The sequence below is a fragment of the Salvelinus fontinalis genome, chromosome 14 (genome assembly GCF_029448725.1).
Source record: "Salvelinus fontinalis isolate EN_2023a chromosome 14, ASM2944872v1, whole genome shotgun sequence".
Lineage (NCBI taxonomy): Eukaryota > Metazoa > Chordata > Actinopteri > Salmoniformes > Salmonidae > Salvelinus > Salvelinus fontinalis.
The window spans coordinates 10,460,970-10,481,585 of record NC_074678.1 but is presented as its reverse complement, the minus strand read 5'-3'; the positions used below and the strand labels follow the sequence as shown (position 1 = coordinate 10,481,585).

The 20,616-nt window shown below is 48.2% G+C and overlaps 1 protein-coding gene across 7 annotated transcripts in view; it reads left to right on the top strand.

Moving 5' to 3' along the window:
- Positions 1-20,616, top strand: part of farp2 (FERM, RhoGEF and pleckstrin domain protein 2) — a 110,976-nt gene that overhangs the window by 48,528 nt on the left and 41,832 nt on the right. For 5 of the 7 annotated variants that reach the window (XR_008761915.1, XM_055943934.1, XM_055943933.1 and 2 more), the window contains exons 8-14: positions 2,490-2,637; positions 2,744-2,839; positions 4,678-4,841; positions 5,054-5,122; positions 5,211-5,268; positions 6,150-6,552; positions 20,096-20,289. Coding sequence is in view for 6 of the 7 variants with exons in the window: in XM_055943934.1 (XP_055799909.1) it covers positions 2,490-2,637; positions 2,744-2,839; positions 4,678-4,841; positions 5,054-5,122; positions 5,211-5,268; positions 6,150-6,552; positions 20,096-20,289 (1,132 nt within the window). In the remaining variant the exon portion in view is untranslated. The remainder of the gene's footprint in view (positions 1-2,489; positions 2,638-2,743; positions 2,840-4,677; positions 4,842-5,053; positions 5,123-5,210; positions 5,269-6,149; positions 6,553-20,095; positions 20,290-20,616) is intronic. The other 2 variants (XM_055943935.1, XM_055943936.1) reach the window with 2 other exon arrangements.

Genomic DNA, 20,616 nt, shown 5'->3' with positions numbered 1-20,616 from the left:
TGAAGCTAATGTCCCGAAATCGTCTTTGACATACAGATTTTCTGCTTCACCTCCAGTACTGAACATCTTGTTTGAAGCTAATGTCCCGGAATCGTCTTTGACATACAGATTTTCTGCTTCACCTCCAGTACTGAACATCTTGTTTGAAGCTAATGTCCCGGAATCGTCTTTGACATGCAGATTGTCTGCTTCACCTCCAGTACTGAACATCTTGTTTGAAGCTAATGTCCCGGAATCGTCTTTGACATACAGATTTTCTGCTTCACCTCCAGTACTGAACATCTTGTTTGAAGCTAATGTCCCGGAATCGTCTTTGACATACAGATTTTCTGCTTCACCTCCAGTACTGAACATCTTGTTGTTTTAAGCTAATGTTCTGGAGTCATCTTTGACATAGACTTATATTTTTGTTTGTTTTACAAGTGGTTCAGGCAGCACTAAATTGCTTTGAATAGCTTGATAATAAGACAACAACGAGGTTTATTGGATATCCATAAAAACGTTAACTTTTTACCTAAAAAGGAACATTATCTTAGATATTTCTGCTGGACACAAGCTGACATGGACACTTAAAATCGCACATCAAACGTAGTCAATAGACAACTAAATGTGACTGTGTCTCTGGGAGGAGTTGAGTCTGGGCAGCTGTTCAGAATTCAAAGGGCTCTTCGTGGTAATGTGGGGGTTCTAGCTCACTGCCCGTTCCCACATTGAACAGCCTGCCTGTTCAAACACCCTCCATGGGCTTCTAGTGGCTTTCCACTCCTTTTCTATAGACTGTGGTTGTGTCCCTCTGAGCCCTGGTTAGAAGTAGTGCACTATAAAGGAAATAGGATTGCATTTGGAATGCACACTGCCTCTTCTCTCCTCAGTGACAATAGGCAAGTTTCCACTGATCCAGGTTTATTCACCAAAAAAGCAATGTTGCAGAAGAAATCTTTGCGTCATATGCAATGGACAGATGTATAGGATATATTTTTTTAAAGATCAACAAAAATATTATTCGTGTGAAATGGGGTGTCTATCTTTTCTTTTTATTATAATACTCCACTCAAGTTAATTCTAAATACGTACTGCTTGCTAAATAAAACATTTTCGACCAAGAAACATTTTTATTTGCAGGACAAGGATCATTCTGATTTTCTAGAATGCCTGAATTGCGGCGATATGCTTTTCTGGTTAGCCGGAACGCAAGTTTCGCCATCCAAATCTTCACCATGGCCCAGGTTTTGGCCTGTATGCCCTCCCACCTGTCTCCCAATTTATTAACGTCGATTTGTCTAAAAGGGTAATGGAAACACTTCAACCATTTAAAAAAATACATTTTAATTAGGTGTGACATTGTTACATCATGCTGTTTGACAAACTGTTAAGACAGTTTGACAAACTCGCCCTAGCAGGCTATCGACGCAAGGCAGTTTGACGGAAACCCGCCCTAGCAGGCTATCGACGCAAGACTGTTCGAAAAAAAACATTCTACATGTAGACAACAAAATCAGTGGACAAGTTAATGGAAACATAGCTATTGATGTAGCAGCTCCTAGGTTGGCAGGCAGGGTGGTGGGTTATCTCCCCCTCTGGCTGTTGCTGTTGAGGAGGAAGCTCTGGCTGTTGGGGAGGAAGCTCTGGCTGTGTCCCATATGGCATTCTATTCCTTAAATAGGGTTTAAGGGCCCTGGTCAAAAGTAGTGGACTATACTGGGAATAGGGTGCCATTTAGGACTCAGGCTATGGCTAGTGCATGGCTCCTAGCCTCCTCCCTAGCACCCTGATCTAATCCCCCTCGGCTCAGGCCAGGCTATTTGATTAGCCAGACAGCCAGGAGGGGAGAGAGGGGCAGGAGGAGGGGAGGCAGGGGGAAGAGTGGAGGAGGGGTGGCATAAGGAGATTTCACAGCTTAAAGGATGAACAAAATTAGAATGCTGGGTGATGATCTGGCATACTGCCACCCTACTAACCAAAGACGAGCATCATGATTAGTTTGTACACGCACGCTCTACTAGAAAACATTCAGATGATTGGCGATTGGATGGCTTTCCTCTTCAACATGTTGTTAGTCAAACAATTTGACGTGTTTTCGTTTGAGTCCTTTAAGAGGTTAGGGCTGGGAGAGGAGCTTTCGGGGGATTTACAGTCAATGTCTTTTTATTGCTAAGAGTGACTCCTCTTCTCAGGAGAATCACCACAACCCATGTTGACACACGTCAGCCATTTTGTAAGTTCAACAGCCAGCCGTTATCTCTGATCTTTCTATAGGTTGTAAAACCCAGTAGACTGTTAATATTCAGTTTATCCACACCCTCTCGCTCATATCAGACAAATTCATGAATAAGATGAATAAAGTGAACCAGGGATGGAACCGACTAATAGACATTCTTGTTGCCACGGTTCCAAAATCGGTGCCGTGCCATACCATCATTGCAAAGACAAACTTCCACTGACCTGAAGTGAATGGGAACTCAACTTCCTCTGTCTTTCTCTCCCCCCAGCGGGCAGACTCCAGCCGACTCAGACTTTCAGGTTCTGGAGATCGCCCGTAAACTGGAGATGTACGGCGTCCGCTTCCACCCAGCAGCCGACCGCGAGGGAACGAAGATCAACCTGGCCGTGGCTCACATAGGCCTGCAGGTCTTCCAGGTGACTAGTAGTTCTACTGCTGACACACACACCTCGTGCAACCTCTGAGAATGCACCCGAGGCCTCATCCAACAGGTTTCAGATTTTTTTCTTCTTCTTCTCCCAGGGTAACACCAAAATAAACACCTTCAATTGGTCCAAGATCCGAAAACTGAGCTTCAAGAGGAAACGCTTCCTGATCAAGCTATACCCAGAGGTTCATGTGAGTACTGTATTTCTGTCATCAAAGCATTGGAGGTAATCAGCAGTTGGATAAAAAATTAAGTGTTCTCGCTTGTCCCTGTTTTGGTAAAAAACCTGAGGGATGGGGCTGAAGAAATGTAACCACTCTCCAATTTATAGACCAAGCTTTGGATGAAAAGACTGATCATCCATGATATCAAAATTATAGTTTTAACCATGTTTAACTTTGGCATTTTACCTGTATCATTAATTCATAAGTCCAAAGATGGATGTAGCATCTGCAGATTCAACACAAATAGTCTAATTGGGTGGCATTCAGAGTGTCTGGCGTTGTACTCTACCCTGTACAAGAAAAAATTAGAAATCAGATTTGTAAAGACAATGTAAAGGAATCTGTGCTTTTTATCCCAATGGGCTGAAGGTAATCTGTGCCAAGTTCTAACCATATACAGTGCATTCGGAAAGTATTCAGACCCCTTCACTTTTTCCACATTTTGTTACGTTACAGCCTTATTCTAAAATGGATTTTAAAAAAATCCCCCCATCAATCTACACACAATACCCCCATAATGATGAAGTAAAAACAGGTTTTTAGACATTTTTGCAAATATCACATTTTCATAAGTATTCAGACCTTTTACTCAGTACTTTGTTGAAGCATCTTTGGCAGCAATTACAGCCTTGAGTCGTCTTGGGTATGACGCTACAAGCTTGGCACACCTGTATTTGGGGAGTTTTTCCCCTTCTCTGCAGATCCTCTCAAGCTCTGTCAGGTTGGATGGGGAGCGTCTCTCAAGAGATGTTCAATAGGGTTCAAGTCTGGTCTCTGGCTGGGCCACTGCTGCATTGTCTTGGCTGTGTGCTTTGGGTTGTTGTCCTTTTGCAAGGTAAACCTTCGCCCCAGTCCGATGTCCTGAGCGCTCTGGAGAAGGTTTTTCTCAATGATTTCTCTGTACTTTGCTCTTCATCTTTCCCTCGATCCTGACTAAAAGGCCTGATTGGTGGAGTGCTGCAGAGATGGTTGTCCTTCTGGAATGTTCTCCCATCTCCTCAGTGGAATTTGAGCACTCTGTCAGAGTGACCATCAGGTTTCTTGGTCACCTCCCTGACCAAGGCCCTTCTTCCCCGATTGCTCGGTTTGGCCGAGCGGCCAGCTCTAGGAGGAGTCTTGGTGATTCCAAACTTCTCCATTTTAAGAAAGATGGAGGCCACTGTGTTCTTGGGGACCTTCAATGCTGCAACAATGTTTTTTGATACCCTTCCCCATATCTGTGCCTCGACACAATCCTGTCTCAGAGCTCTATGGACAATTCCTTCGACCTCGTGGTTTGGTTTTTGCTCTGACAGCACTGTCAACTATGGACCTAATATAGACAGGTGTGTGCCTTTCCAAATCATGTCCAATCAATTGAATTTACCACAGGTGGACTTCAATCAAGTTGTAGAAACATCTCAAGGATGATCAATGGAAACAGGATGCACCCGAGCTCAATTTCAAGTCTCATAGCAAAGGGTCTGAATACTAATGTAAATACAAACACCTGTTTTACATTTTGTCATTTATAGGGTATTGTGTGTAGATTGAGGATTTTTATTCATTTTAATCCATTTTAGAATAAGACCGTAAACGTAACAAAATGTGGAGGAAGTCAAAGGGGGGTTGTGAATACTTTCCAAATACACCGTACATGTTTACAGCAATCATCCATGAGTGTAAACGTTAGCGTTCGAGTAATATTTTATAGGAGCACTTTGGGAATAACTGTATTTAATCCCTGCTTTCAAGTGTCTTCTGGGACTACATGTACATATTGTTGTATGTATTAATTTTAAAATAAAGGCCATATTTAATTGTAGGGGCCTCATCAAGATACCCTGGAGTTCCAGATGGTCAGTCGGGACCAGTGTAAGATCTTCTGGAAGAACTGTGTGGAACATCACTCGTTCTTCCGACTCTTGGATCAGCCGCAGCCCAAGTCCAAAGCCATTCTCTTTAGCAGGGGATCGTCGTTCAGATACAGGTATTTCTGCTTTCTGCTGAATCATACGGAGGTCAATTTTTGTAAAAAAAAAAATTATTTTTTATTTTTTAAATGTTACGTTATGTTGAGGTAAAATTTTCACTGATGTGAAGTGTACCATTTTGTAGTATACAGCTTGAACCCATAGGAGACTCTATGACTCGTGCTTTTGTTGTTTGATTGTACCTGTGTTGTGACTCTTTCTGGTTTAGTGGGAGGACCCAGAAGCAACTAGTGGAATATGTCAAGGACACCGGATCAAAGAGGACACCATATCAGAGGTGTGTGCCTCTGTCTCTGTCTCTGGTCTCTCTGTGTCTTTGACCTCTGTTTAACTATCATGTCGTCTCCTGTCTCTCTATCTGTCAGGAGGAACAGTAAGGTGAGGATGTCAGCTCGCTCTCTGGCCCCCGATGTGCCAAAACAGGTCAGTGGGATTACAAGACTAATGCGTCTTTCCGACAGGGTCAGTGGGGAGTCTTTCCGACAGGGTGAGTGGAGAGTCTTTCCGACAGGGTGAGTGGGGAGTCTTTCCGACAGGGTGAGTGGGGAGTCTTTCCGACAGGGTGAGTGGGGAGTCTTTCCGACAGGGTGAGTGGGGAGTCTTTCCGACAGGGTGAGTGGGGAGTCTTTCCGACAGGGTGAGTGGGGAGTCTTTCCGACAGGGTCAGTGGGGAGTCTTTCCGACAGGGTGAGTGGGGAGTCTTTCCGACAGGGTGAGTGGGGAGTCTTTCCGACAGGGTGAGTGGGGAGTCTTTCCGACAGGGTGAGTGGGGAGTCTTTCCGACAGGGTGAGTGGGGAGTCTTTCCGACAGGGTGAGTGGGGAGTCTTTCCGACAGGGTGAGTGGGGAGTCTTTCCGACAGGGTGAGTGGGGAGTCTTTCCGACAGGGTGAGTGGGGAGTCTTTCCGACAGGGTGAGTGGGGAGTCTTTCCGACAGGGTGAGTGGGGAGTCTTTCCGACAGGGTGAGTGGGGAGTCTTTCCGACAGGGTGAGTGGGGAGTCTTTCCGACAGGGTGAGTGGGGAGTCTTTCCGACAGGGTGAGTGGGGAGTCTTTCCGACAGGGTGAGTGGGGAGTCTTTCCGACAGGGTGAGTGGGGAGTCTTTCCGACAGGGTGAGTGGGGAGTCTTTCCGACAGGGTGAGTGGGGAGTCTTTCCGACAGGGTGAGTGGGGAGTCTTTCCGACAGGGTGAGTGGGGAGTCGTCTTCTATCCGACAGGCTAAAGCATTTTAGGAAGGCGGTGCAGAGTCGTTGGAAACTAATGGAACCCTTTCTCCCCCATCTCTCTCCTCCATGTCTTTTCAGACGTTGTCGTTCAATGACAGCCTGCGGGCGCCAGGTTCCCCGTCCTCTGCGTCTGGGTCCTTCTACTCCATACAAGTCTCCAGCTCCCCCCCACGTCCGGAGCCCCAGGCCCAGTCTCCACAGCCTCCTCCCCAGCAGCAACAGACCCAGTCTCCACAGCTTTCTCCCCAGCAGCAACAGACCCAGCTCCTGCCCCCACAGATGGCCAGGCCCTCCAGCCCCCCAGCGAAGGAGGATCCCCACAAGGCCACCGGCATCCCCCCATGTCACCACGCCTTCTCACAAGGTGCCCCAAGTTACCCGGCGGCAGGAGACTGCAATCCCTCGTCTGTGTGTGTAGAGAGTAGAGCTTCCCATCCGCAGCAGCAGCCCTCCCAAAATGGCAATGAGGATAGTGAGCAGGGTGAGGGATGGGGGTCGAGGTACAGGGGGGGAGGAGGGCGGGAGACGACAGTGTTCCTCTCAGCTGATGTGTTTGAGGCGGAGCTTCTCCGAGCCAGGCAGAAGCCCCTGTTCCCATTGGCTAACACCCAGCTCCATGTCACAGAGGAGTTCATAGATGACGACCCCACTGAGATGTCGTTCTACGGCGGCGGGGCCGAGGCCTATTACGGCTATGAGGAGAAGTGGGGTCAGTATGGTGGTTATGGGGAGGGTGGTGGTGGTGGAGACCTCACTAAGACCAGGGGCGTCAGTCTGGCTCTGGAGGACCTGAACGGTAACACTAACCTCTTCTCTGACCACAGCATTGTTGGTCGCTCCGAGACCAGCTCTCTGGTTAACAACAGGTCAGAGTGTAGTTCCCTTGACAACCTGGGGCTTAGTTCCGCAGGTGACTCCCGGTCTCTGGGCTTTGACGGGCCAGACTTCTCCTCCTCCCTCCGCCTCCCGGGCTCTGACAACCCGTCCGAGGCTAGCTCCATGGTTAACTTCCCGGCGTACTCGATCCGCTCGGAGACTAGCTCGGCGTTGCAGTTCAGCGACCTAGTGGAGCAACTAGAGCACCTCAGCTATCCTCCTACGGCCACGGAGGGGTCGGCTAACGGCAGCGACGATTCTGACTCAGACTGGGGTTCAGACAGCGGCCTGCCCCCTGAGCAGAACCTGTTCTATAGCAATCCCCTAGCCGGAGGGCCAGGAGGGGTGGAGGGGTTCCTTCTGCAGTGTCATGACCTGCAGGCCCTGGCCCTGGAGGAATCCTCTGGTGGACCCCCACATTAACATGTGAAGGCCCTGGGGGAATCCTCTGGTGGACTCCCACATTAACATGTGAAGGCCCTGGGGGAATGCTCTGGTGGACCCCCACATTAACATGTGAAGGCCCTGGGGGAATCCTCTGGTGGACCCTCACATTAACATGTGAAGGCCCTATATAGGCAGTCCCTCTACTTACTTAGCTAACATTACACGATATTATTGTGGTTTTGGCGAAGATTTGAATATTCGCGGAACATTTTGAATCAGATTTGAATCTTTAATTTTGTGATTGGCGAACGGCCCCACTTCTCACTCATTTGATGCCTTTTTACTAGGCAATCGCATTTACCTTTACTAGGCAGCCAGTCGCATTTACCTTTACTAGGCGGCCAGTCGCATTTGACCTTTAGTAGGCGGCCAGTCGCATTTGACCTTTAGTAGGCGGCCAGTCACATTTGACCTTTAGTAGGCGGCCAGTCACATTTGACCTTTAGTAGGCGGCCAGTCACATTTGACCTTTACTAGGCGGCCAGTCGCATTTGACCTTTACTAGGCGGCCAGTCGCATTTGACCTTTACTAGGCGGCCAGTCGCATTTGACCTTTACTAGGCGGCCAGTCGCATTTGACCTTTACTAGGCGGCCAGTCGCATTTGACCTTTACTAGGCGGCCAGTCACATTTGACCTTTACTAGGCGGCCAGTCACATTTGACCTTTACTAGGCGGCCAGTCACATTTGACCTTTAGTAGGCGGCCAGTCACATTTGACCTTTAGTAGGCGGCCAGTCACATTTGACCTTTAGTAGGCGGCCAGTCACATTTGACCTTTAGTAGGCGGCCAGTCACATTTGACCTTTAGTAGGCGGCCAGTCACATTTGACCTTTAGTAGGCGTCCAGTCACATTTGACCTTTAGTAGGCGGCCAGTCACATTTGACCTTTAGTAGGCTGCCAGTCACATTTGACCTTTAGTAGGCGGCCAGTCACATTGGACCTTTAGTAGGCGGCCAGTCACATTGGACCTTTAGTAGGCGGCCAGTCACATTGGACCTTTAGTAGGCGGCCAGTCACATTGGACCTTTAGTAGGCGGCCAGTCACATTGGACCTTTTTTAAACAGATCAATTGCAGCACTTACCCAGACATCATACCTACTAATGACTGGTCTCCTTCTAGCTCTGCTACCGGGTCCAGGCTATATGCTTGTGTTATTTGAAACAGGATATTTTAAGACCTTTTCTGCCTCATAACAGCGGTCTGACGGTCTGACGTTACAGCCGTCATGTTGCATCGCACGGCTCAGTAACAGTAAGAGCACAATAGTGATGTCGTAAGTGGTCGAGTGCAGGGATAGAACGAGTATAGTATGCTTGCCTATGTGGCTTTACTGTATGCTTGCCTATGTGGCTTTACTTAATAATTGGAGCGTTAATTGATGGGATACGGTTGCTATTATATCCCCCTGGCATACAGCAATTGCTCTGAAGTTGTTTGTGGTTTTGAATCTGTCGGTACCATTATGGTGACTCTGTTCTTTGTCCACTCTTCCGTACCACTACGCTACACAGTCTTTGACCGTGCTTTGATTTGGCCTTTATGTCCCAGCTCTGTAGTGTTAGGTCCTTTACATTTGGCCTTTATGTCCCAGCTCTGTAGTGTTAGGTGCTTTACATTTGGCCTTTATGTCACAGCTCTGTACTGTTAGGTGCTTTGCATTTGGCCTTTGTCACAGCTCTGTAGTGTTAGGTGCTTTACATTTGGCCTTTATGTCACAGCTCTGTACTGTTAGGTGCTTTGATTTGGCCTTTATGTCACAGCTCTGTAGTGTTAGGCGCTTTGCATTTCGATTCCTTAATCTTTTACTTTTTTTTAAGGAAAATATTTCTTATGTTTTCAAGACACGTGGTGCTTATTCAGAATAAGACATAAAATTGTATTGCGACGTGAATGTTGGGAGGAGAATATTTCTACAGCTGATCAGTATTGATTGTCTGTCATTCTGAAGAATATATCTGTTCACCATGGTTGAGGTTCAATCTTGTAACCTGCATGGATGCAGGTACAGACTTAATACAGCTTTGATTTTAAATATATCATTTTAAATATAATCGATTTTGATTCCGGGGATTCAGACTGTGGCCGTCTATTTGACTTGAAGATATGTGTTCTTTGTCTAAATTTAACACCCCTGAAAGTAAATTAGATTTTTAATTTTAACAGCACTTTTCATAACTAATAGTATTTTACTTAAGAAGAAAAAAACGTTTTCAATTTACATTAAAATATCTGTGATTGTCACATGCTTTTTGTGAATCAAAGATTAATATTTGTGTCATACCACTCAGATCTCAGGGGTAGTAATGAAATCAATGCTGATCCTTCATTAGTGTAACACAGTCTTGTAAATCCTTCATTGGCGTAACATAGTGTAGTTGTATGTCAAGTGTATTCTCTGTCTGAAAGAGGTTATACAGGCCTCGGGGACTGTTATAGCGTATAGATATATAGCAGACTGCTGCTAAAGTTAGAAATTCAACATTGTATGCATCCCAAATCACACCCAAATCCATACATAGTGCACTACTTTAGACCAAAGCCATATGGCACCCTATCCCCTACATAGTGCACTAATTTAGACCCAAATGGCACCCTATTCCCTATATAGTGCACTACTTTAGACCCAAATGGCACCCTATTCCCTATATAGTGCACTACTTTAGACCCAAATGGCACCCTATTCCCTATTATAGTGCACTACTTTAGACCCAAATGGCACCCTATTCCCTATATAGTGCACTACTTTAGACCCAAATGGCACCCTATTCCCTACATAGTGCACTACTTTTGACCAGAGCCATATGGCACCCTATTCCCTACATAGTGCACTACTTTTGACCAGAGCCCTCCTATAAAGGCACTACAATATGTGTTTTTATAGAGCCTTTATATCATGCTACTACTGTCTTGAAGATTTTGTTCCGTTGAGACATCTGCTGGTCCATAATAACCTTGACTTTCCTGTCCGTTACCACGTCTGTCTTGAGTATCACACAGCATCAATCTGGGGTTCACGTTAGGTACTGGGTTAACAGAGTATGAGGCTATATCGTTCTGCCCCTGAACAAGGCAGTTAACCCACTTCCTACAGGCCGTCATATCGCAGAGGTTTTTACGTCCTGTTGAGATTTATTAAGAAAAGACGTAAACCAATGAAATGAGACAGAAGCACATTGTAGATTTGAGTCGGCGTAGATTTGAGTCGGCGTAGATTTGAGTTTAAAGAATGTAGGCAGTGTTACGCTGAGGGAATGTTCTACACGCCACAGCCAACAACGTGAATGTACTTTTTTAACAAACCCATGTGACAAAATATGACGTTTCTCCTTCAGTAATAACAGTAGCTAGTATGCCAATAGATTACAAACTGTTCAGATGTCTTCATGTACTATGAGCAAAGGTAGAAGCCCTGAGTAAACAGTAAGAAGCATTTATACTTAACCTGGTTTATATTCCTCCGGTGAAAATCATGGGGAATCAAGGAAGTTCTGAACAGAGTGATGAAAAATGAAGTTTTACAATGTCACCGTATCATTGTGCTGGAAGTGATTTTTTTCATGCTCCTCGTATCTGTTACATCATCTGATCGTTTACTGTAAACATGTTGCGTGAGGTTTTATACCCAGCCTATAATCACTTCCTGTAGCGGCGTATGAGGCACTTCAAGACAATAACACTAACAGCCCGCAGTAAAAAACAAGGGACTTTTCTCACTTTGGTCCTTCATCTTGTCACTTTTATATAACCTGCCATTTTTGAGATTCATCTTAGCAGTTCATTATTATTATTATTTTTTTCTATAATATCATTTGATGAATGAACTGGTATGCAGCCATTACCCTAGTGGGTCTAGTCCAGTGACGTATTGCGGTGTTGACATCCAAGCCACAGATATGTGTTGGGTTTTCTGCTTGGGTCGGAGAAGGGAACAGTGGAACAGTGTGGAGAAACAATTGACTAGGTGCCATGGTAAATAAAGTCCTGTTGAATCGACATAAGGATGGGTCCTGAACGGCACCCTGTTGCCTACTTAGTGCACGATGTGGCCTTGGTCAAAAGTAGTGCATGACATGGGTTATAGGGTGCTGTTTGGGGCGTAACCATAGAAATGCAGTCAGTGGAGTGTTTCTCTACTTTGTTATGAGGAGGAAATTACAGCATCAATGTAAACTCCCCAAGTCCCGTTTTTTTTAATTTCCTGTCATTTGAAGCAGCTAGCTTTAATCTGCCCAAAGGCCTTCTGTAACACAATAGTCTGCTCACTCGGGAAGGTTATTTACATTTTGTTATGTCATTTAGCAGACGCTCTTATCCAGAGCAACTTGGGGGCTTTAAGTGCTTTGCTCAAGGGCACATTAACAGATAAAAAATTCACGTTGTCGGATTGGCGATTTCTAAACCACCTGTAGTCTATGAACCTTTGGCTGTACTGCTTTCACTAATGTTGCCTTATCGTTTGACTCATTCACTTAATATGTATTCATATAATGGATCGCTGATGCTTAGAGGTGAATTTTAAGATTGTTTTAAAATATTTGTGTGATTTTTCTACATGAATGTCAAAATGGGGGGGGGGGGTATATTTGAGTGATTTCTACATGTGTTTACGAATGTAAAAGTGGGGGTGGGCGGGTAGTATATTTGAGTGATTTCTACATGAATGTCAAAATGGGGGTGGTGGGTGTATTCAACATGCATTTATGAATATTAAAAGGGCGGTTGGGACCGGGTACATTTAAAAAAAAATATATATATATATAATAATTTAAACCACTTGGCAATCAAGAAACCAACTAATATTTTAGCTGCTGAGTAAAACGGCTACGGTACGTTCCTTCTATTTTCTAAAACTCTACAACCCAGGTTCTCATTGTCATTTTGGTCGAATGTCCCCCCCCCCCTTTGTAAAAGGGTTCATAGAAGCGTGTTTGCGGAGCCTCGCTCTCTACCATCACAAGTGAGTCAAACAGCAGTCCTCTGAGCCTCCTAGAGAGGGTCGGGTCAAAGTTCAAATACCCAGAAAACACAAAAAAAAAAGAATGCACAGATGGAGACCTTTCGCATTTCCACTCATAGATGTTTAAACCTGTGGTTGTTGGCCTCTGTTAGAACATTTTGTCTTTGATTCGTGGCCTGCAGATTCACCCCCCCCCCCCCCCCCCCCTCCCCCACCTCTCTTGAATCAAGTGCATGGTGTACTAAGAGACAATTATTCACCTAGCTTTTGATCTACTGTGGCTTGCAACTGGCACTTATAATGGCATCAAATACTGCAACACACATTTCTTAATCGACATGTATGGTTACTGATTCTAAACTAAGTCTACTCTTACGCTTTTTGTATGTTTTTTTCTCCTCTTAAGAATAAAGTAATCACTTTTTGGGTACTTTTTTTTTATTATTTAATGTCAGACTTAACATTTATTTTAGATATTTTTGTTGATTTTACTTTCAATCAAGGAAGCAGAGAATCATGTGCAGAAGAGGTTTTGGTGATCAATTCTGTGGCTTTGGAATTTGAATGATCCTCTACTGAATTTGACAGCCATCAACTGGATAATTACATTTTATTTTCATGTTAGTGGATATTGTTAAATGAACATTTGAAATACAATATTGCATAAACGGATGGTCCCGACAACAAAGTGTTGATTTCAATACTGTTTTAAAACTGATGGATTTTTTTTAGCTACAGCTAAACCCTGCCTATTCATCCCTCTAAGACTGACTCGCTGACTCTTCACCTTGTCCAGGAGTGGAGGAGGAATGCTAGAAGTGGCGTCTGCACGCTAGAGGCTTTAGAGCGATGAATTTGGATGGACCAATTCACCTTGTCCTCGCTCCACCTAACCCTACCTCAAAAACCCTCTAACCCTCAAGCAGCTACCCTGAACCCTCTAATGTTGCAGTGTTTAGTTAAGACACCAGCGCTGTGGACCACACTCTCACACTCAGGGGACGAACGGCTAGTGGGTTACCTGGTCCGGTACACCTTAGAGAAGTACACCACAACCTCAATAGGTCCCTTTGGTTACTAGGTCCAAAAAATACATTAATAACAGTATCTAGTTTTGGGGAGACCATTTTATCTTCAATTCTATATCCTTTCGGAAATCGCTAACACTTTAATTGTTACATGTCCCTATCATTCCTATGGTTTTGTGTAACCACTGTGTCTGGCCAGAGCATGTCGTTTAGGATTAGGGCTTAAACTGCAGGAGCTGTCTGCTTTGTTTAGAATTAGAGAATACAACAAAAAAAACACATGTTCCTTATTTTAATCTAGGCTGTGTTCCAAGTGGCCCCCTATTCCCTATATAGTGCACTACTGTTTAACCAGAGCCATAGGGCTGCTCCTCAAGTACTACATTCCATCACCTCTGTGTGTGTGGACATGCTCCCTGTTTAGACGGGCTCTCTGCCAAGTCATTCCACACATCAAACCCCAACTCCCCCCTTCCTGTGACTGGACTGTCCATCTCCCCCCCCCCCTTCCTGTGACTGGACTGTCCATCTCCTCTCCCCCCCTTCCTGTGACTGGACTGTCCATCTCCTCTCCCCCCCTTCCTGTGACTGGACTGTCCAACCCCACTCCCCCCCCCTTCCTGTGACTGGACTGTCCAACCCCACTCCCCCCCCTTCCTGTGACAGGACTGTCCAACCCCACTCCCCCCCCCCTTCCTGTGACTGGACTGTCCAACCCCACTCCCCCCCCCCCTTCCTGTGACTGGACTGTCCAACCCCACTCCCCCCCCCCCTTCCTGTGACTGGACTGTCCAACCCCACTCCCCCCCCCCTTCCTGTGACTGGACTGTCCAACCCCACTCCCCCCCTCCCCCCTGTGACTGGACTGTCCAACCCCACTCCCCCCCCCCCCCTCCCCCCTGTGACTGGACTGTCCAACCCCACTCCCCCCCCCCTTCCTGTGACTGGACTGTCCAACCCCCCTCCCCCCCCCCCCCGCCCCCCCTTTCCTGTGACTGGACTGTCCAACCCCCCCCCCCCCCCCCCCCTCCTGTGACTGGACTGTCCATCTCCACTCCCCTTCCTGTGACTGGACTCCCCACTCCTCTCCATCTGTAGAGACTTTAGACCAGGGATCATCAACTAGATCCAGCCTCGGGCTGATTTATATATATATATTGAGTGGATGGTCAGGGGCCGGAACATAATTACAAATAAGTGGTAGACTGAAGTTAACCTCAAGAAGTCCAAACAGATGTCTGACCAAAACAATAATTTCAAACCTTGTTGACATTAGTATACGATCACGTCTCTCTGTGTGTGGGAATATTTGGGAACAGATTTACAAAAATTAAAATCACTTGGAGCTGATTTCCTGGTGTTGTACAGTCTTTATGTCCAACAATGAAACCACCCGTGTGCCGCCGGGTAAGAAACCCTGCGGTAGACTGTTCTATCTCCCCTAATGTGTAGAGAGACTGCAGGCTGTGCTATCTATCTCCTCAGTCTCCGCCCGTCCTGTTGTCCCCCGTGGGGCTGTAAAACAGTTAAACTATAAACCACCGCCTGTCTACCAGGCCGCCGCCCAGCTGTGACCCAGGGAACTGTTTCCAGGTCGGGGAGGAATCTTTTTAATTTTCTCTTCCTGGTCTGTCGTTCTGTTTCTCTTCTGTGAGAAATGGGAGAACAGCTCTGACTTTCTGTGGCTCTGTCAGGAAGAGTACAACCAAAACGTCTGGATGGTGTGAAGTTTGATTCTCTCCACTTCCTCCAATAGGGAATCATCACACCGCAGACTCCTCCAATAGGGAATCATCACACCGCAGACTCCTCCAATAGGGAATCATCACACCGCAGACTCCTCCAATAGGGAATCATCACACCGCAGACTCCTCCAATAGGGAATCATCACACCGCAGACTCCTCCAATAGGGAATCATCACACTGCAGACTCCTCCAATAGGGAATCATCACACCGCAGACTCCTCCAATAGGGAATCATCACACCGCAGACTCCTCCAATAGGGAATCATCACACCGCAGACTCCTCCAATAGGGAATCATCACACCGCAGACTCCTCCAATAGGGAATCATCACACCGCAGACTCCTCCAATAGGGAATCATCACACCGCAGACTCCTCCAATAGGGAATCATCACACCGCAGACTCCTCCAATAGGGAATCATCACACCGCAGACTCCTCCAATAGGGAATCATCACACCGCAGACTCTGTGTGCTTCCCAAATGGCACCCTATTCCGTATTTGGTGCACTACTTTTGACTGGGGCCCATAGGGAATAGGGTGCACTACTTTTGACTGGGGCCCATAGGGAATAGGGTGCACTACTTTTGACTGGGGCCCATAGGGAATTAGCTTCACGTAAGAGCTGGTGATAAATCATTCTAGTAGACTGCAGCTCTGAAAACAACAATGGCTGGGGAGAGAAAATGTGGGAGCCATTATCTTTCTCTATTCATGTCAAACCGTGTGTGTGTCAATGTGAGAGCATGTGGGATTGTAACGAGAGTGTGTGTGTGAGCATGCGGGACTGTAACGAGAGCGTGTGTGTGTGAGCATGTGGGACTGTAACGAGAGTGTGTGTGTGTGTGAGAGCATGTGGGACTGTAACAAGAGTGTGTGTGTGTGTGTGAGCATGCGGGACTGTAACAAGAGAGTGTGTGTCAATGTGAGAGCATGCGGGACTGTAACAAGAGAGTGTGTGTCAATGTGTGAGCATGTGGGACTGTAACAAGAGAGTGTGTGTGTGTGAGCATGCGGGACTGTAACAAGCGAGAGAGCGTGTGTGTGAGAGCATTGAAAGATTTGTTTGAAGAACCCGTCAGTCTGCTTCTATTGAAGGACATTGTCACACAGTAACAGCATGTTGCTTTATGGTTCTGTCAAATGGGATTAATACAGTGTGGATGAGCAATAATTACTTTATTAGCAGATTTAATCATTTTTTCATATTTTTTTTCAAATAGGTCCAAATGTATCCTCGACCTATGATTCTGTACCTATTCCCTGAATTTATTATTTATTTATTTAACCTTTATTTAACTAGGCAAGTCAGTTAAGAACAAATTCTTATTTTCAATGACGGCCTTGGAACAGTGGGTTAACTGCCTTGTTCAGGGGCAGAACGACAGATTTGTATCTTGTCAGCTCGGGGATTTGAACTTGCAACCTTTTGGTTACTAGTCCAACGCTCTATCGACTAGGCTACCCTGCCTCCCCTCCACTCTAACCACTAGGCTACCCTGCCGCCCCTCCACTCTAACCACTAGGCCCCCCTGCCGCCCCTCCACTCTAACCACTAGGCCCCCCTGCCGCCCCTCCACTCTAACCGCTAGGCTACCCTGCCGCCCCTCCACTCTAACCACTAGGCCACCCTGCCGCCCCTCCACTCTAACCACTAGGCCACCCTGCCGCCCCTCCACTCTAACCACTAGGCCGCCCCTCCACTCTAACCACTAGGCTACCTGCCGCCCCTCCACTCTAACCACTAGGCCCCCCTGCCGCCCCTCCACTCTAACCACTAGGCCGCCCCTCCACTCTAACCACCAGGCCCCCCTGCCGCCCCTCCACTCGCCGCCCCTCCACTCTAACCACTAGGCCGCCCCTCCACTCTAACCACTAGGCCACCCTGCCGCCCCTCCACTCTAACCACTAGGCTACCCTGCCGCCCCTCCACTCTAACCACTAGGCTACCTGCCGCCCCTCCACTCTAACCACTAGGCCACCCTGCCGCCCCTCCACTCTAACCGCTGGGCCACCCTGCCGCCCCTCCACTCTAACCGCTAGGCTACCCTGCCGCCCCTCCACTCTAACCACTAGGCCACCCTGCCGCCCCTCCACTCTAACCACAAGGCCACCCTGCCGCCCCTCCACTCTAACCGCTGGGCCACCCTGCCGCCCCTCCACTCTAACCGCTAGGCTACCCTGCCGCCCCTCCACTCTAACCGCTAGGCCGCCCCTCCACTCTAACCGCTAGGCTACCCTGCCGCCCCTCCACTCTAACCACTGGGCCACCCTGCCGCCCCTCCACTCTAACCACTAGGCCCCCCTGCCGCCCCTCCACTCTAACCGCTAGGCCCCCCTGCCGCCCCTCCACTCTAACCGCTAGGCTACCCTGCCGCCCCTCCACTCTGACCGCTAGGCCGCCCCTCCACTCTAACCACCTCCCCTCCACTCTAACCGCTAGGCTACCCTGCCGCCCCTCCACTCTAACCGCTAGGCTACCCTGCCGCCCCTCCACTCTAACCGCTAGGCCACCCTGCCGCCCCTCCACTCTAACCGCTAGGCCACCCTGCCGCCCCTCCACTCTAACCGCTAGGCTACCCTGCCGCCCCTCCACTCTAACCACTGGGCCACCCTGCCGCCCCTCCACTCTAACCACTAGGCCCCCCTGCCGCCCCTCCACTCTAACCGCTAGGCCCCCCTGCCGCCCCTCCACTCTAACCGCTAGGCTACCCTGCCGCCCCTCCACTCTGACCGCTAGGCCGCCCCTCCACTCTAACCACCTCCCCTCCACTCTAACCGCTAGGCTACCCTGCCGCCCCTCCACTCTAACCGCTAGGCTACCCTGCCGCCCCTCCACTCTAACCGCTAGGCCACCCTGCCGCCCCTCCACTCTAACCGCTAGGCCACCCTGCCGCCCCTCCACTCTAACCGCTAGGCCACCCTGCCGCCCCTCCACTCTAACCGCTAGGCCACCCTGCCGCCCCTCCACTCTAACCGCTAGGCCACCCTGCCGCCCCTCCACTCTAACCGCTAGGCCACCCTGCCGCCCCTCCACTCTAACCGCTAGGCCACCCTGCCGCCCCTCCACTCTAACCGCTAGGCCACCCTGCCGCCCCTCCACTCTAACCGCTAGGCCACCCTGCCGCCCCTCCACTCTAACCGCTGGGCCACCCTGCCGCCCCTCCACTCTAACCGCTAGGCTACCCTGCCGCCCCTCCACTCTAACCGCTAGGCTACCCTGCCGCCCCTCCACTCTAACCGCTAGGCCACCCTGCCGCCCCTCCACTCTAACCGCTAGGCCACCCTGCCGCCCCTCCACTCTAACCGCTGGGCCACCCTGCCGCCCCTCCACTCTAACCGCTGGGCCACCCTGCCGCCCCTCCACTCTAACCGCTAGGCCACCCTGCCGCCCCAGAATGAAGTGGCATTTCCCCTCTGCTGTGTTGTTGCTTGGATGTTCCTCCCACCTTTCCCCCAAAAGCAGAGGCTTGTACAGTATAGAGCAGATCCCTCCTGTTCCCCCTGAGCACCACCTCCCTGCTGCCTCCTGTGGGATCCATTTAGAAATATACAAGCTTATTTTAATGTCATGTTAAGAGTGTGTTGTTTTCACTCATGCTGTGTGTAGAGAGAAATCCTTTTTTTTTGGTTTGGGATAACAGAGGAGAGACGATGCGGTACTCCTTAAGTGTTGTCTGTCTCATTCATGGGTTGGATATATTTACTACATGACCGAAAGTATGTGGACATCTGCTGGGCGAACATCTTCTAAAATCAGGGGCATTAATATGGAGTTGGTCCCCCCTTTTTGCTGCTATAACAGCCTCTGCTCTTCTGGGAAGGCTTTCCACTAGATGTTGGAACATTGATGCGGGGACTTGCTTCCATTCAGCCACAAGAGCATTAGTGAGGTCGGGCACTGCTGTTGGGCGATTAGGCCTGGCTCGCAGTCGGCCTTCCAATTTATCCCAAAGGTCTTCGATGGGGTTGAGGTCAGGGCTCTGTGCAGGCCAGTCAAGTCCTTCCACACCGAACTCGACAAACTATTTCTGTATGGACCTTGCTATGTGAACGGGGACATTGTCACGCTGAAACAGGAAAGGGCCTTCAAGATCTCCCTTCACTGGAACTAAGGGGCCCGAACCATGAAAAACAGCCCCAGACCATTATTCCTCCTCCACCAAACTTTACAGTTGGCGCTATGTATTGGGCCAGATAGCGTTTTCCTGGCATCCGCCAAACCCAGATTCATCCGTCGGACTGCCTGATGGTGAAGCGTGATTCATCACTCCAGAGTAGGTTTCCACTGCTCCAGAGTCCAATGGCGTGAGCTTTACAGAGACTCACGCCCACACTTGACATTACCCATGGGGATCTTAGGCTTGTGTGCGGCTGCTCTACCATGGGAACCCATTTCAAGAAGCTCCCGACAAACAGTTCTTGTGCTGACGTTGCTTCCAGAGGCAGTTTGGAACTCTGTAGTGAGTGTTGCACCCGAGGACAGATGATTTTCACACGCTACGCGCTTCAGCACTCGACGGTCCCGTTCTGTGATCTCGTGTGGCCTACCACTTCGCGGCTGAGCCGTTGTTGCTCCTAGACGTTTTCACTTCACAATAACAGCACTTAGAGTTGACTGGGGGCAGCTCTGACCGGGCAGAAATTTGACAAACTGACTTGTTGGAAAGGTGGCATTGTATGATGGGGCCATGTTGAAAGTCACTGAGCTGTTCAGTGCTGACAATGTTTTAATCTGGAAATTGCATGGCTGTGTGCTCGATTTTTACCTGTCAGCAACGTGAGGGGCTTAAATAGCTGAATCCACTAATTTGAAGGGGTGTCCACATGCATCTGTGTGTGTGTGTGTATATATAGTGTGCAGCAGAGATGGAATATGAATTCAATCATTTTGAATTTGTAAAGACACATTTTGAAATGTAATTCATAGTTTGATGTGTTTTTGTTGCTCTTTCCCCTCTCCCAGGATCCTCTATGGACAGCCCCCAGCTCTCCCCGTTCAACTCGAAAAGCTCTCCCCTCTGCCTGTCCCCCTCCTTCCAGATGTCTACGCTGAGTCTCCCGGGGGCGGGCCAGGCCCCCTCGCCCCTACAGAGCCCCATCCTGAGTGAGGTGGGCACCAACAGGCTAGAGGAGGAGGAGGAGGAGGGCAGGAGGAAGGTACACTGCCTGCCTCTATTGATCCTGTCAGTTGATTCATTAATCAACCGATCATTCAATCACATTTGTTTTAGGTGGATCATTTTTTTTACATGGTGATTGGGTGTGAATTCTTGTTAAATCATAATTGTAAGAGATAACAAACTGTCCTTTCCTCTAAAAAATAAAATAGATTTTAAATCGTCTCCAGAGTTCCATACACGTTGTTTTTTTGAAAGCCTGTGCTTTGCAATTTGCGCACGGTTAATGTTGCATGAAATTTATCAGTGCCAAATTAACTTTATTTTAATCTTATGAGCTATGTTTTCCATAAAGCTGTTTTGATAT